The 18,078-nt window shown below is 41.3% G+C and overlaps 1 protein-coding gene across 1 annotated transcript in view; it reads left to right on the plus strand.

Moving 5' to 3' along the window:
* The first annotated feature begins 2,853 nt into the window (after window positions 1-2,853).
* The window catches only part of CCT4 (chaperonin containing TCP1 subunit 4), a 32,235-nt gene continuing 17,010 nt past the window's right edge, over window positions 2,854-18,078 (plus strand). The window contains exons 1-5 of the mRNA XM_061622294.1: window positions 2,854-3,145; window positions 12,131-12,183; window positions 13,630-13,719; window positions 15,408-15,516; window positions 17,557-17,699. Coding sequence (XP_061478278.1) covers window positions 3,013-3,145; window positions 12,131-12,183; window positions 13,630-13,719; window positions 15,408-15,516; window positions 17,557-17,699 — 528 coding nt within the window. The 5' untranslated portion in view covers window positions 2,854-3,012. The remainder of the gene's footprint in view (window positions 3,146-12,130; window positions 12,184-13,629; window positions 13,720-15,407; window positions 15,517-17,556; window positions 17,700-18,078) is intronic.

Here is an 18,078-nt window from a genome sequence, read left to right on the forward strand (position 1 = left end):
ACAAAAAACTAGATGATGTTCTGCAGTCAATGAATTTCAAGCGTTGTGTGGCAGACCCCTGTGTGTATGTGAAAGAAAGAAAGGGGGGGCTCACATACTGCCTAGTTTATGTGGATGACATCCTGTACTTGTCCCATGAGGAGGAAGACGAAAGAGAGTTCCATAATAGTCTGAAACAACATGTGGTAACGAAAAGTTTGGGACCTGTAAGTCATTATCTAGGTACAGAGGTCATACGGGGTTCAGACGGGAGTTTCGTGTTAAAACAGGAAGGAAAGATAAAACAAATACTAGCAGATTGTGGGATGTCTGAATGTAAGGCAGTAGGGACTCCCATGACATCATTTCAACAAGAAAACACAGAGACAGCTTGTGAAAACACTGCTAGGTACAGACAGATCATAGGACAGTTGCAATATCTTGTTAAGGTAACAAGACCTGACATTTGTAATGCTGTTAGCATCTTAAGTCGAAAAGTAGAACAGCCTACTGAGACGGATTGGCAAGGAATAAAATGAGTCCTGAGGTATTTGCAAGGTACTAGCAGTAAAGGTCTAGTGTTGTCCAACAGTAAACACGGGAGTATGTGCTGCTATGTAGATGCGGATCATGCTGGCGATCCCAGTAGCTGCAAGTCTACTACTGGTGTTGTCATTCTATTATATGATTCAGTGATTGATTGGTGCAGCAAGCGGCAAACTATAGTGGCAACATCAAGTTCAGAAGCTGAATATATAGCGTTGTCTCTGGTTTGTAACGAACTTACCTGGTTCGACCATCTACTGTTTGAAATTGGAAAAGGCATAGACAAACCAATCAAAATATATGAGGACAATCAGACCTGCATTAAGCTAGCTCAGTCAGAAGCACACACCAAGAGAACCAAGCATATCAGCATCAAATATCACCATGTCAGAGAAATGATTAAACAAGGGTTTGTGGAATTAACTTATTGTAACACTGCTGATATGCTGGCTGACGTTATGACAAAACCACTAAGTGAAGACAAGTTCTCAAAACTGATAAATCAAGTAGGTATGACTGGAAAAAGTGGGATGATGGAAATCATGAAGAGCAATGAAATGTAATGAAAATGATGCTGAGATTGCAATGAAGTAACTATATTACAAATGAAAGTGATGTAAACTGGAATAAAAGGAAATGTATCAGAAGAATAAAACCAAATGATGTAAATGTACTGACATGTAAAATGTAACACATGTAAATGGAAGAGAAATGTAACTGGCTGAATGTGGAAATTTAAGGTGGGGGATTGTTGGCTATTAAACCGAGAAAGCAGAGGTTAAATTTCCACAAGTGAGCTACGTGACTTAGCAGCGAAAGTTGGCAGAGCTCGAGCCATCTTCAAGGACACGTTGCTAAGAAACCTAGGCTCGGGCAGCTGGCCTTATCTATATAGAGGGCCAGCAGACACTTATGAGTGTGGGGGTCGAGGAGTTTGTACAGAGAGAGCTTGTGATATATTGTCAGTAAAGTGACTCTTAAAACTTATTGCTTGTCCGGCTCATTGCTTCAACTGGCATCTAGCCTGTCACTATACTGTTCTGCATCCTGGGCATCTGCTTGCGCCAGATACAACATCCAACAGTTCAGATCTGTAAAACAAAGAGGATTGTGTTAAACCAATAAAATTATATTACTGTAAATAAATTATGAGGGGACATGTTTCCTTCTATTTTCTCACTCCAAAAAATTATGAAAAGGGCTCACCTCTCAGTGAAGGGATCTATTTGTAGATTATTTAGTGTTATTTTTTGGTATGTTACCTTAGTTAATACAGCTGCTTCTCAAATATTTTTCAGCCATTCTAATGTGGTAGGAGCATTTTTATTTTACCACAATTTTGTGATGTAACTTTTTGCTGCAATTAGTCAACTCATCACACAAGCCTATACTCACAATTTCTGCTTTTACCATACCCAATAGAATAGTCTTAAGGTTATTTACTAGGTTGTATCCAGTCATCTCCAGTATTATTTACTAATTAAATTTATATCCTGGCCTTCCTCCCAGAAAGAGCCCAGGGCAGTAAACAAATGGTAAAACACTGAAAACGTCTTTAAAACTCTTGAAAGCAATAGGTCTTAAAAACAGCTTTAAAAAAAAACCTTTTAAAAAAGATTATCAAGAACCAACTTCCAAACCTTGGCTTTTATTTTGCGGCTCCAAAAATATGGAGATACTCTGCTCTTGGTTTCCCACATCTCCAACAGGAACTGTTGGTGTTAAATATTTTATTTATTTATATGGTGTCAGGTATCACTGATATACAGCCTTAATTTTCTTTTCTTTCTAGTGCACACTTATCAACAATCTTGGCACCACTCCAAAAAGCCAGTCCCATTTGGTTTCTTGCACAGAAAGGTTGAAATGCTCAGATCTTTGTCCTATTTAGATATTTCAAAGAATTGTTTATGTGTAATTTTTTTTAAAAAAATTAAATGTTAACAACAACAACAATTCAGCTCCACTTAGATGCTATTCCATATTCCATGCCATGGTGAAACATAAGAAATAGATGAGACAAAACTGTACACTGAAAAAGTTAAGGGAGAACATGGGAAGTTTTCTGATGACAAGCAGCCTCACAAAGGGAAGTTAAGAGTTAAAGTGCAAGTATTGGTTTTAGATGACTATCTCACTCGCCGGTTTATATTTCCCCTGGAGTGGACTGGAGCCGCTAGAGCAGTCTTTGATTTCTGCTAGGTGTCTATTTCCGCGTGTTATAGTTCCTGTTTCCCTTCTCCAGCATTCGACCACAGGAATTTTTATTTTTATTTGTTTTTGGTGAGGAGGAAAGGCACTTGCAATGGACAGCTCTCTGAGTGGCGTCACTCTCGGTGCTAGCCTATGCAACTGGCGGAGGGTCCTTTCTTCTCCGGCTTCTCTCGGCGCCTTCTGGAACCTTCCTGTCGGCAGGGAAATATCAGTTGGGGCCGGGCACGCAATCTATCTCCATCGAGTGCTTCAGAGGGGTAGCTGGGCGCAGCCATGCCGGAGAACGCGGGCACGAAGGGCGTCTTTGTGGGTGCGGGGAACCGCAGCTCTGGCGGGAACCGTGGATCCTACCAGGATAGGGATAAGCCCTCCCAGATCCGCTTCAGCAACATCTCTGCGGGGAAAGGTAATGGCTCTGGGCCAGGCCAGGGAGGGGAACGGACGGAGTGGCCCCATTGTTTTGTGCGAGGCAGCAGAGGCCGGGTTTATTCGCTACAGGACGCTCTCCTGCCCTCGCTAGAAGAAGGAAAAGAGTTTGCTTGAAGGCTCCTTTTGAGTACTGGACAATCTGCTTTGTAGGCCGCTGTTGGCGCGCCTCTTCCGTTATTTTTCCAAAGGTGGTTCCATTGTGCAAGTCCCGTTGAAAATGCTTTGGATTCCACATGAGTACAAAAGGCGGCGGGTCACCATGCTGTAGATTGCTGAAGATATTTTTGTGGCATAAGGGAAAGGGGGTATCGGTATGTTTTTTTGCAGCGCGAATGAAGACAGTGGGAAAATCTCGAGAGATGAAATAGATACAGCGCACACGTGTTTTGCTTGTAAGGCCGCAGGAACCGCTTTCTGTGCAACTCAGTCCTGTGCAGGTTTGCTCAAAAGCCAGCCGCACAGATTCCAGAACTGATCTGCATAGAATTGCATCCTTAAATAATGCTTTTTTGGGCATAGGGCCCTTTTGTCTGAGACTTTGCATGTGTCATGTTTGAATATGTAACAGTAACAATGAATAGTTTGGCAATTTGTGTCTTTGTCGTAACAGCAAAGTAAATCTGTAGTAGACTACACTGGTGGGTTTTGAGTCCCTCGCAAGCTAACGAAATGGCAGTGACCTGAAATAAGAGACACCTTTTGTGAAAGGCATTCCTGTAGTTCGTATAAGATTATAGTTACGGTATCGACTTGAGATCCACCTTTAACCCACACGTGCATCTGGGGAACATTTCTTAATTTTTTTTTTACCATATATGTGTATGTTGGTAATGCTGTTGTAGCAACCCAGCTTAGATCAGGCCATGGCCCACCAATGAAAGAGCAATAATATAAAATACTGGTTTTCCAAATCTGTTACGTGTTCCTGTAGCTGTTTAGTTTCTAAACACCTCAGTAATGTTTTTGTCACTCCAGAAATGTGCTATATAGATCTATGTGGGGAGCAATAGTTACCTACATTTTCCTTTTTACCATGTTTAATAAATTTGTTCCTAAATATTCAAGTGCGTGCAAGTGAAGAGGGTAGCTGAAGGCCTTGTTAGTGGTGGCATCCCAGCTATGGAATAGCCTCTGCAGAGATGCTTGTCTGGCATCTTCCTTGTGGTCTTTTTGGAGCTAGCGAGCCTTTAAACAACTTGCATTTTAAAAAATAAAATCTGGGCTCTCAATGTTGGAGTTGTGCTTTATTTTACCATCAGAGGCACTATTTTTGCTTTGTCAGAAAGGAAAGTTTTATGCTTAGATTGATTGATTGATTGCACTTGTATACCGCCCCATACCCGAAGCTCTCTCTTTGTCGATATGCCCTAATTATGGTGTATTATACTATACTTGATCTTTGTTTTGTGACCTGCCCAAAGAACAAAAGTTGATGGGAAGCCATGTAAATGCCCGCACACAAGTTAGAGCAGCAGTAACTGCCTATCATGTGGCAATAAAGGCAACAAAGAAGGACTGCTTTGCTGCCTCTATTGCATCAGCAGAGTGTTGTCCCAGGAGGCTATTCCAAGTGGTCCGAAGCCTGGTCGGTCCAGTTGCTCAAGAACCCTTGGAATGTTCAAAAGCCTCCTGTGACAATTTAGCAAAACACTTTGCTGATAAAATCGAGCATCTAAGAAGCTCGATTCCGCATACCGTGAATGCACATAGTGGACTGGAGTTGACCAGTCATAATGTGATCCAATGGGATCGGTTTCGGCCTCTTCCTTCTGAGGATGTGGACAAGGTACTGTCAACTGTGAAACCTACCACCTGTCTCTTTGATCCTTGCCCGTCATGGCTCTTGATGAGCTGTAAAGAGAAATTGGGCGATGGGATCAAGGCGGTGGTAAATGCATCCTTGAATGAGGGTGTATTGCCATTAGCCCTCAAGGAGGCAGTTATAAGACCAATTCTGAAAAAGTCCTCCTTGGATCCCCAAGATTTAAACAACTTTTGCCCAATTCAAATTTACCATTTCTGGGCAAGGTCATTGAGCGAGTGGTGGCCAATCAGTTGTCAGCGCATTTGGATGAAACGGATTATCTAGATCCATACCAATCAGGCTTCAGGACTGGACATGGAACAAAAACAGCCTTGGTCGCTCTGGTGGATGATATGAGGAGGGCATTAGATAGGGGAAAACTCACATTTCTTGTCCTCCTGGATCTCTCAGCGGCTTTCAATACCGTCGACCACGGTATCTTGCTGGATCGTCTGGAGGGATTAGGAATAGGAGGCACAGTATTACACTGGTTCTGTTCCTTTCTCTCCGGTAGACAACAGCAAGTAGCATTGGGAGATGAGGTTTCAGACCCTTGGCCCCTCAATTGCGGTGTGCCACAGGTGGCCATGCTATTTAACATTTATGTAAAACCGCTGGGAACCATCATCAGGAGGTTTGGGCTGCAGTGTCACCAATATGCGGATGACACTCAGCTCTACCTCTCATTTAAGTCCTCACCAGAGTTGGCTGTGGAAACCATGTCCAAGTGCCTGGAATCTGTGAGTGGATGGATGGGAAGAAACAGGCTAAAGCTGAATCCTGATAAAACTGAAGTACTGCTCGTGGGAGACAAGGGAAGATTGGGAGACATCGACCTGATATTTAATGGGGTACAATTGCCCTTGAAAAATCAGGTCCGCAGTCTTGGGGTGATTCTTGATTCCGAGCTGTCTATGGAGGCCCAAGTTTCATCGGTGTGCCGAGCAGCTTGGGGTCAACTGCGCCTCGTTCGAAGGCTGCAACCCTATCTTCCTGTTCACCAGCTCCCACTTGTAGTGCACGCTCTGGTCACCTCTCGTTTAGACTACTGCAATGCGCTCTACGTGGGGCTACCCTTGAAAACAGTCCGGAAACTACAGCTGGTACAAAATACGGCGGCTCGTTTACTCACGAATAGCCGCCGATACGATCATATTACTCCAATGCTTTACAATCTCCACTGGCTTCCAGTTATTTTCCGGGCTCAATTCAAGGTGTTGGTATTAACCTTTATAGCCCTATACGGTTTGGGCCCAGTATATCTGACGGAGCGCCTCCACCGTCATAAATTGTGCCGCCCTACGAGATCTGCCACTCAGGACCTGCTCTCAGTCCCGCCAACTAAAGTGGCTAGGTTGGTGAAGACTCGGGAGAGAGCTTTCTCTGTGGCGGCCCCCTCGATCTGGAACTCCCTCCCAATAGATCTTCGACATGCCCCTTCCCTAGAAATATTTCGCCGGGGCCTGAAGACTTGGCTCTTTAACCAGGCCTTTACAACCTCTGAGACTTCTAGGGTAAATTAGCCTTGTATTGAAATGCTGATAATTTATTATACTGAACTTGTGTGTAATGTATTGACTATATCTTATTTATTGTATTTTATCATATTTTACTGTAAGCCGCCTAGAGTGGCCATTGGACAGATAGGCGGCCTATAAATTAAAGTTTATTATTATTATTTATTATTATTTAAATTCAGTAAATAAGTAAAATAAAATAATGATGGGCATGACAATCCAAACTCTGGCTGGGAGCAGCAGAACAAAATGGCAGACCCACCGCTACATTTGAAGCCCTGCTGCTTTTGACAGACGTTGGTAGGCATTTCTGTGGTTTTTTTGCTATGTCCAGGCTGGTGCCGCAGAGAAGCCCACATTGGGCCCCTGTCCATGAGCTGGACCAGTTTAGGAGCCAGTGGTTGCATGATGGCCTAACTCTTGTCCCATAATCCCCTGTTTTGGGGCCTTCTGCTATCTACTTCCAGCAGGAAAACCTCCAGTAGTAGTGTTGCCTAGGGTGTAGTTTCCACAGCATCAAGAAAGGTCCCCATGGTGGCAGGTGTCCTCTGTATCCTAAACCCCGCTCCCCAGCAGTGTGGATTGGATTAGGATTATGGCCTAAATAATTTTGAGAAAGTGAACACTTGATATTTCCTTCTCTGTGTGCAAAAGCAATGCTGAGACTCTGCATGACTGACAATTGAATAACTGGTGTGTTAAGATATATATAAAAATAAATTTGTCTTCTAAAAATATTTATATATTGCTAAGTTGAAGGTCACCAGCCTTTTTGGACTCGTGGGCACATTTCAAATTTTGGGAAAGTGCTGTGAGCACTGTGGGCTCCTTTTGGGAGGAAGGGTGGGATATAAATTTTAATAATGATAATAAATTTACAACATGGGTGCTGTGGGGGCATGACATAACACAAAATTAAGGGTACCCATGAAAAGTCAGCTGTGCTGATTCTGATTATGGAGATCACCCAATATTGATTCCCCCGCTACACAGACAACAATGCTGTCTAACAAAAGGGAGCATTCTGCAGTACCAGGAAAGATACACGAGGTGTCCCCCAGCACACATATCTATATCTTACTCTCTTCACATGTACACAGCCACACATACCTCTACCTCTATCATAGACCACGCATACACGCAAACACATTCATGCTGACCTTCCCTCGCTCCCTCCCTCATACACTACATACATCTCTCTCGCCCCCATACCTCACCCCATCTCTTTCTCTCACTCACACATACATACTACACGTACATATATGTCAGTCAAACATACAAAGAGCCCCTCCTTGAGGTGAAGCAAGTGCCCGCTGCCAGCTTCACATGGCTGGCAGGCAACAAGCAAACGATTCCAACTTATGGCGACCCTATGAATAGGGTTTTCATGAGGCTGAGAGGCAGTGACTGGCCCAAGGTCACCCAACTTCATGGCTATGTGGGGATTCGAACCCAGGTCGTAGTCCCATACCTGCCATTTTTCACCCCTCCCCCAAATCCTTCAAAGCTAACCAGAATGAAAGGGGGTGGGCCCTTCAAGCTCCCAACAACTCTTCTGCTATTTCAATTCATTTATATATTTGTTTTAAAAATTGAGGGGTGCCAAACTGGCATCTGCAGACACCATTGTGTCTAGGGGAACAGAGGAAGGCATTCATAGATGCCAGGTTGGCAATCCCAGTGCTAACTTGCATAGAAAACTTCCTATTGGTGTACACAAACATACAATCACAATAAACAAGAAAATAATTAAAGTAATAAAGAACTGGCGGATCACATAGGATTCATTCAGCTGAATGACTGTTTATATAGCGCTATCAATGCACATTGCACTGACCAGAAAATAAAAGCAAATCTCTACCAGAAAGGTGTACAATCTAAATAAAAATTAAAATAAAAGGACAACAAAGAGGAAGAGAAGAAAATAAAACAAGTAGGGGACAAAACAGGCGCACCACAAAATCTTCAAAAGATGTCTAAAAATAAGAAGTGCTAAAAATAAATTTTGTGAGTATTTACACTATAGAGTCATTAGTAAACCTGACCCCTGGTCATCTGCAGTGATAATATCAATGCTGACCCACCTACTGCAGGGAGCAGCTCCTGAAGCCTGTGCTTTCCTCAGAGTGAAGGGAAGTTCTCTTTGAGGGTGGTCCTCCCAGTCTCATCCTCTTATTATACAGCCATGAGAGTGGCTGTATAGCCAGCATGGATTTTTCTCATTCAGCAGTGTTAACTTGAAAATACCCCCAATGCCATTCTGATGCTTCCCATATGCTCATTTTAAGACAAAACCTATAGTCCTGAACTCAGAAATGCTTGCTTAACAACCCTCTAAATTTTCATGTCATTACATAAAACAGTCAGAATCAAGAGTTCAGAGTGTAAAGAGAGAGAGAGAGAGAACCCAGAGCCCTTTTGGACTTCCTTCTGCAGAGTTCTCATAATTTGTTGAAATTAATTAAAAATCAGCCACATTCACAGAGTACTTGTATTACTGACTTTGCCCCATACTCTGACCATCATCTTCCGCAGTTTAAAAGTTAAAAAAATCCTAGCTGATTTTTAATTAATTTAAGAAACTTAGCATTGAAGTGAATGATAAGGCCGGGAATGCTCAGTAAGAACTGTCAGTGTTCTAAAAGCCAGACTCACAGCTGCTTGGCTTGGCTTGGCTAATCGGGGCCACACCCACACCAGACCTTTATTTCACTTGAGACAGCCATGGCTTCCCCCAAAGAATCCTGGGAAGTGTAGTTTGTGAAGGGTGCTGAGATGAGATTCCTGTTTCCCTGAGAGACCTCCAGTGGCCAGAGTGGTTGAACAGTCAGCTGTTCTTTTCTGATTGAAGCTCTGTGAGGGGAACAGGGCATCTCCTAGCAACTGTCAGCACCCTTCACTAACAACACTTCCCAGGATTCTTTGGGAGAGGCCATGACAGTCTAAAGTGAAATAAAGGTCTGGTGTGGATATAGCAAGTGACATCTTTGGTATAAATTTGGGTGGGAGACTACATGTGCCTGCTGTAGAATAAAAAGGTGGGGGAAACCCTGAAAAAGAATGATACTGTGCACAATGTTTTCCTGTTTGCCCAGTGCCTGCCTACCCACCCAATCCCCTCCCTTCCTCCTTCTTCCGTCTCCTCCCCCAGATCAGTTTCACCTATCTTAAACATGATTGCACAGGAGTAAATCCCATTGAACTGAAAAAGCATGCAAATGATCAAACCTGCCCTCCCCTCCTCCTCCCTCCTATCTCCTTCCTTCTTGCCCCTCCCCTTCCAATCCCCTCCCTCCCTCTCCCCCTCCCCCTCTCCTCTCCCTCTCCCCCTCCCCCTCTCCTCTCCCTTTCCCCCTCCCTCTCCTCTCCCTTTCCCCCTCCCTCTCCTCTCCCTTTCCCCCTCCCTCTCCTCTCCCTTTCCCCCTCCCTCTCCTCTCCCTTTCCCCCTCCCTCTCCTCTCCCTTTCCCCCTCCCTCTCCTCTCCCTTTCCCCCTCCCTCTCCTCTCCCTTTCCCCCTCCCTCTCCTCTCCCTTTTCCCCCTCCCTCTCCTCTCCCTTTCCCCCTCCCTCTCCTCTCCCTTTCCCCCTCCCTCTCCTCTCCCTTTCCCCCTCCCTCTCCTCTCCCTTTCCCCCTCCCTCTCCTCTCCCCTTCCCCCTCCCTCTCCTCTCCCCTTCCCCCATGGTCAGTTTTAACTGTCTTAAGCATGATTGCATGGGAGTAAATCCCATTGAACTCAAGCATGCAGATGATGAGACCTGTCTTTCCCTTCCTTCCCCTCTCCTTTCCTCTCCCTTCCTCCTCCCTTCTTCCTCCTCTCCCCTCTTCCTTCTTCCTCCTCCCCTGCCCATTCCAGCCCTCCCTTCCTCCCTCTTCTGCTCCTCTTCCCATGGTCAGTTTTACCTATCCTAGCCATGATTGCAGGGGAGTACATCCCACTGAACTCAATAAACATGCAAATGATCAATCTATTCTCAGCAAACTTGCACAGGATCCTATTTCTAACCTCCCAGATTAAAAAGCAGAGAAATTCACTAATAAGCAAAAAAAACAAAAAACCTTGCAGTTTAAGAACATACCTATAGCCAACAGATATTTCTATCAAACTTTAAAAAGCAGGGAACTTGGGCAGCTATAGTGAACGCACCAGGGGAGCAGGAGACCTGACCTCCTCTCTGAGATATTGTGCTGCCCTACACATTTGTAACATTCTGGCTGCTGCATTTTAAACCAAATGTAATTTCTGAACTGTTTTCAAAGGCACATAGAGTGTGTTACAGTAATCAAGCCTCAGTGTCACCAGTGCATGTGTCACTGTGGCCAAGTAAATCAAACATATTTAAAGTGACTATCTGAACACTATCACCTGTCTTAATATTGTTGCTTCCTCCCTGCTAAAACAAGATCAGCACAACACATGTCTTGTTTCTGTTATTTGGGTTGACTGCAGGTGTTGCCACCACTCACCATATGCTCAGAGGCACATGTTACCCAATTCTTCCAAGCTACACAGGAAGTGGATTGGACTGTGAAAGACCAACCCAAATGGTGTTTGCATTTTGTCAAGTTTGTAGGGCAGTACAATATCTCAGAGGTCAGGTTTCCTGCTCCCCTGGTGCGTTCACTATAGCTGCCCAATTTCCCTGCTTTTTAAAGTTTGATAGAAATATCTGTTGGCTATAGGTACATTCTTAAACCGCAAGGTTTTTTGCCTATTAGTAAATAGAGATGCGAAGGCCCTGGAAAAAAAACCTGGAAAATTGAGGGGGGAAAAGTTTTTTTCTGAAGCCTTTTTTGTTTTGTTTTTCCAAAGAATTGAAGAAAATGAATAAAAATGGATTATGGAATGTTTTATTTTAGCATGATGAATAAAATGTTCCATTGAATCTTGGTCCCCCCCTTTTTTCTCATTTCTTTTTATGGGAATGGATGCTTTATGTCTGCTTGACACTGTGGAGGACTAGTGGAGACATAAATAATTTTCTTTGTTATTAATGTTGATGGTTTGTTCTGTTTTTTTAAATTGTTTTTGTCTGGTCCTCATAAACTTTCAAAAGGAAAGAGGTTCCTTACAGCTCAGGATCTTGTACATCCATTTGTTACAAGAAAAGTAAAAATTTAAAGAAGTAAATTCAGTTTGTCATAATTATTTGAATAAAATGTACTTTTAATATACCCAATGTGATAATTTTATGCCAAACCAACTTGTATGTAATTACGTTTGATGTTCCTGAAGTAACAAAGTGACTTTCAATCTGTAAACAGTGCTAATATTGCATTTTTTTCAATTTTTCCAAAAAATTCTGTTTTTTCCTGGAAAAACCCATTTTTTCCCCATTGCTTCAAAATTTCTGGAAATTTTTCATCTCTATTAGTAAATCAATTCTTATGTTGAGGCTGAGTTTGGCTCCAAGCAGGGATGGACTTGCAGTGGGATCAGAACAATGGGGTAACATTCCTGCAGGCTCTATCCCATTGCTGGATTTCCCTATGAAGCCAGCCGAGCCAATTTGGAATTACGAGATTGGTGTCAGAGTGTCAGGGATCTGTCATGTGTGGTTGGTGCTTGTTTCATTCAGAATGTTTATTCCAGTGTCGGCTGGAAAAGAAAAATGGAAAAATTATGTTTGCATCTCTATTTTAGCGGTTGCAGATGCTGTTAGGACAAGTCTTGGACCAAAGGGAATGGATAAAATGGTAAGTCTTGGTGTGTGTACATTATAGTGTGTGTGTAGTTCATTTTAAAACATTGCTTAAGAGTTCCATATCATCATTGGTTATCTAGGCTGCTGAATGTTCATAAACATTTTCAGTGGTGAAGGGAAAAGACTTGGTGATCAAATGTTGTCATGGAGCATATTCTGTGTTGAGCTGGTGGTTGGAGTGGAATTGATTATTGTGGCTAGCAGTAACCACACATACAGTCATAAAGAGACTGTCCTGTATATGCAAAGAAGCCAAGGTTGCTTGGTGGTAAAATGCTTCTGGAATTTGAGTAGCTTAAAGGAAGGATATATCTTTTGGACCAAAGGGGAGAGGACTGAGGGAGGGGCTTGGGAAAGGAGTGAGATGAGAATAAACTTCACTTTTTACCTATATACTGAAGAGGGTGTGTAACACTTCGTGCAGCAGTTGCGGTTGCCACAGATATGGCATTTTTTGTCACCATAAGATCATTAACATGTAAATGACATATTTGCATCTTTAAACATATGCTTGGGGAGTGAGAACCTAATCAGGCCTCCAAGGTGGATGTACGTAGGTTTTAAAGTTCATACATCTGTCATATTTCCCATATTTGTTGTGAAAAACACTAGTGTCGCCCTGGCAACCGTAATTGCTGTGTAAAATGTGAAGCAGCCTTGTGTGGTGGTAGAATAGTAGGGGATGCTGGACTGTTGCAGTGCATTCTTATGTGGGGCTACCCTTGAGGTTGGTTTGGAAATTGCAGAGCAGAATGCTGTGGCCTAGCTTCTGGTTGGAACAACTCCACATCAGCATGTTATACTGGTGCTGAAAGCTCAGCACTGGTTGCCAGTAGATTACCAGACATGGGAGCTTGGTTCAAGGTATTACTGTTAAGGGTATATAGCTGCAAGGGTCCTAGAACCAGGTTCCTTGAAGGACTGCCTTTTCTCTTATACACTGGCCAGATCACTCTTCATCGGGAGAAGCCCTCCTGACTCCCACAATTATCTCACTTTTTTTTAATTTCTACACAAATGAAGGCTTTTAGTGTAGTGGCATCAGTAATTTGGAATACTGTTCCTATTGAAATCAGACAGACACCTACAATCCTGATATTTAAATGTATTTGTTTAGCCAAGTGATTTTAGAGAATTAATTTGATTCAGTGTTGGTAATTTGTTCTGTGTTTTATGACTTTTATAGTTTTGGTGTGTTAATGATTTTGTCGTACGCTGCCTTTATATCTTTTATGAGTTGATAGTTTATAAATATTCAAAGAAAGAAAGAAAGGAGACAGTTGGAAAGGGGCAAAGGACCAAATGCTGGATTAACATAATAAGCAAAATATTTGGCTAGAGGTTTGTAGTGTGCAATATAAATCAAAACTGTAGGTTGTGTTTAATTTGTGGTTTTTATCCTCACTGAGTTGCTCTAACAACACTTGTACTATTTCAGATCCAAGATGGCAAGGGAGATGTGACAATCACTAATGATGGTGCAACAATTCTGAAGCAGATGCAGGTTCTTCACCCTGCAGCCAAAATGGCAAGTAATAATTAAGTTCTAAATTTTATGTCAGTCCCCAAAGTGAATCCATATCATACAAAAATGTATGCTCCAGTTTGTTTTACCTATTCCCTATAGAAAATATCAGGGTTTAGTATATTGAAGCGCGGCCCAGGATTTTGTGCAATTGTATGTGGGCAATGTCCTTTTGAGAGCATCTTTACAAAAAAGAAATTTCATGGCTGTGAAGGTGTTTTAGAGCATGTAATGCTGATCATTATGGTGAATCCAGAACTTTAGACAGTCTTTCCCCCACACCAATCTCTGACAATAGAGTCATAAAATCACTGATTATAAATTGCTTGTGATCCAAGTAAACCTGTATAAACATTTGTTTTATGGGCTATTGGTGTAGTGTTGGTGTGACTGATTGTTACAATGGCTCTTAAGGTTGACTGGCATGAATTAAATTACCATAGTGTTTGACCAGAGTGTTCCATGGTAAGAAATAAGAACATACAGAATTAATCATACATTGAAAAATACATACTGGCCTTGTCAAAATGAAGACGTATTACAGTACTTTATGGGGACAGAACTTAATAAGAGATGCTGTTTGTTGGGCTTATCTGGTAATAGGATTCCAGCATTGGAAACATGGAATCCCATCCTTATGTGGGAGTGGTCTGTCGTAAGGGTCGATAGGATAGCTTCATGGGAGATACGCTGTGCCTCTTATTGTGAACAGTTGCTAAGATGTTGTGATCTGGAGACATCTGAGGATAGTGGAGGTGGGGAAGTAGGGAAAGGGGCTCCACTGAGTTCTGTAGCAATCCCCTCTCATGGGCACTGCTGTACTTGCAGATTTTTATATATGTATATCATGCCCTAAGTTTTTCATACTTTCAGGATAGAATTTGATGGATTTATATGAACAGTGTATTGTATAATGAGGACTGATAGTTATTAATCTAGCCTTTAAATATGTTACGGCACTTTGTATATTGGTGACTGTACATCTTGGATGAGCTAGGGCATCTCTACCTTCGTAGCAACAAAAACAGTTTATAAATGTTAAGGATAGCTATATGTTTCTAATTGTTCCAACATGATCGGAATATCTGTTAAGTACAGACATCACTTGCAAATGTGATTACAAAAACTGAGGTCATGTAACTATAACATAAATTGAAAAGTTAGAGTGATATCCAAATCAAGCCCAGTTGGGTCTACTCTGAGTATGACTTCATTGGATATCGCCCATAAGTAATTATTAACCATGAATTTAGTTTATTTATTTATTACATTTATTTACCGCCCCATAGCCAAAGCTCTCTGGGCAGTTTACAGCAATTAAAATCAATAAAAACAAATATACAAATTTTAAAACGCAAACAATTTAAAAACACAATTTAAAAAATAAATAAAAACAATTAAAAATTTTAGTTCAGTGTTACAGTTAGGTAATGTTAGATTCTGGACTTGGTGGTCTAATGTGGGGTTGGGAGACTTCTTTAGATGGTAATATGTATTAACGGCACTTGCTTAAAAATGTGGTAAGCCAGCCCTGCTGCGTTTAGGAGCAACACTAATCTTACCTGGATTAATCCCCCCCCCCGATGAGGTTGTGCAGCATGTTCAGCATGCAGTTAATCACAGAGTATTTTTAGTTCTTGAATATTTTTTCTGCAATTGATGGCATTTTTAAAACATTTGGCAACACACAGCTGGTGGAGTTATCCAAAGCACAAGATATTGAAGCTGGGGATGGCACTACTTCTGTTGTGGTCATCGCAGGTGCTCTCTTAGATGCCTGTTCCAGACTTCTTCCGAAAGGTAATGTTTCTCTCTCTCTAAAATACAGATGTAATTTTTGACATGTAAGTTAATTGGATAGTGATGAATCAAAAGAATGGAATTGGGAGAGAATACTGAATGCTGGAGATGTAAACATCAAAAAGTATTTATGTTACATATTTGGTGGGGTTGCCCAGTTATGCAAAGATTTTGGAGGTTAACAATTATTTATTTATTCATTTATTTATTTATATCATACCCTTCCTTCCAATAGGAGCCCAGGTGGCAAAGTAGGAGCCCAGGGCGGCAACATCATAAAAACAGACTTTAAAACATATTAAAACAAAACATCTTTCAAAACATATTTTTAAAGCTTTAAAAATATCTTAAAAAGCAATTCCAACACAGACATAGACTGTGTCCTAAAAGGAAGGATGGAGGTAAATATTCCTCCAGTCCCTATTATAATTGATTAGGGTTTTTAGAAGGAATTGCATCTGAAACACAAAAAGAAACAGTTTCCTGCAGTGGAGGTGGGGGATCCTGAGATGGGTTGTCCTTCCCAGTCATTCCCTCTTGGCAGGAATATGTAAATTACGTGGCTTTCCCAGTGGGATGGGCAACCCTGCTCTCTAGTTCTTTCCCGCCCTGCACCACTGCAGGACTTCACATTGCTTCAGTTGTACATGGAGGAGTAGGCTGGCAACCTTTTTTCCTTTACCCCTTTCTTTCAGAATTTTCTTACAGGGCTCTTCACCCAGGAACCACTGTCCTAAAGAGAAAAAAAGAAAGGGCTTAGAAAGGGTTCAGTGGCTCCTTCAGCAAGACTAGTGATGACTTCACCACCAACTCATTTGACAAATCAATTATTTATTGATGGCAGCCAAAATGTTAATTGCTCAGAACTGGGTAAAAGAAGCAGCCCTAAAAATAACTGATTGGGAAACTATGTATTGTAAATGATCACACAGGCAATGATAACTTACTGGATAAAAAATTAGAGAAAAACAAGTCTGCAAAAAAAAATTCTCTAATTTATATATATATATATAATGCACACGCGCACGCATCTGGTTTTGGAAAACATTGATTGGATCAAACAAAGAGTATTAATAAAATGGTGTCTATTGATATTGAATATTTAAAGAAGTGCAAGAAGATTTAAAAATTCTATTTAAACTAGTTATTTCTAGGTTTAAATATTAACATGATTTATTGACAAAACAAATCGTTTAGAATTTGTGACTTGTGATGGTTATCGGTATTTTGATTGTAAAGCTGAAATATTAAATTAAATAAATTGGATCATCTGAAGAGAAGGCTCCATTGAAACACATTATAAAAGAGCAAGATCAATTATATCATTGTCTTGTAATGGCCACTTGATTGATTGCTTCAGGCAAATCAAGTATCGCTTCCAGGCCAACCAAACAGGAAAGGTTTTGTACATTGAAAGAGCTGGTTTGTTCTTTCTGGGTGCCACAAATGAACAATGTAGGCAGGCTAATATATTTAATAAAAAGTACCTTCTATGATCATTGTTTTTATATTGTTTTAAATTTTAAAATTGTGTTTTAAATTGTTTTTAAAATATGTGTTTTTAAATTGTATATTTGTTTTAATGTTTTTGATTGCTGTAAACTGCCCAGAGAGCTTCGGCTATGGGGCGGTATACCAGTGCAATAAATAAATAAATAATAATAAATCATTGCAAAAGCTTGCTAACCTTTGGTGCAGATCCACTTGTCTGCCTTTGGCCTTTCTACTTCTGTTGTTCTTACCACTAGGCAGTGTTGTATTTTACTGACCTTAGCTACTGTCACCTATGTATAGCTTCAGTAATGGTTCTGTAATCTTCCAGTCTGAAGAACTATGGCAATCCTTAATAGAAGGATTGATATTCTGTTGCTAGAGTTCATTTATAAACCAATTTAATGCACAGGGCATTTAAGTGGATGTTGGTTTTATTAATGTGCAATGTTGCAAAGTATATGTTATGCTAATTCAGCTGGAAGCTCTCCCCCAATGACTTGATTTTAAGTATTAATGAATAAACTTGTTTCTTAAACTCTTGACTAGGAATTCACCCAACAATAATCTCTGAGTCATTCCAGAAGGCATTGGATAAAGGTATTGAAATCTTGACCAGCATGGGGCAGCCTGTTGAGCTGAGTGACAGAGAAGCTCTGCTTAACAATGCAACCACTGCACTGAATTCAAAGGTGGGCAGCTTGGGATGTGTGTGATTACATCATGTCCAACTTTTGCTTTAAATGTAAATTGTATGCAAGTGAGATCCAAATTTGTATTTCCCTTACATAATTTTTGGAAGACTGCAAAAACTTTGAATTGCCAGACATTTGGTAGTGGGAATGTTTAATGATAGGCCCCTGATCCTACTTGCAAGCATTCAGAGAGTGGTGTTCCTTAAATAGTTGTGGCATCACTGCTTATTTGCAAGGTTACCTTTTTAATAGTGGGATTTCAGCTGCGCCTGCCAGAATTCTTTTTTGCACATCCATTTTAGGTACAGAAACTCAACTGTTTTTGCATTTGGTAACTTTATTAGACAGATTCAGTGAATGTTAACATCTCCCTCTC

The sequence above is a fragment of the Rhineura floridana genome, chromosome 4 (genome assembly GCF_030035675.1).
Source record: "Rhineura floridana isolate rRhiFlo1 chromosome 4, rRhiFlo1.hap2, whole genome shotgun sequence".
NCBI lineage: Eukaryota > Metazoa > Chordata > Lepidosauria > Squamata > Rhineuridae > Rhineura > Rhineura floridana.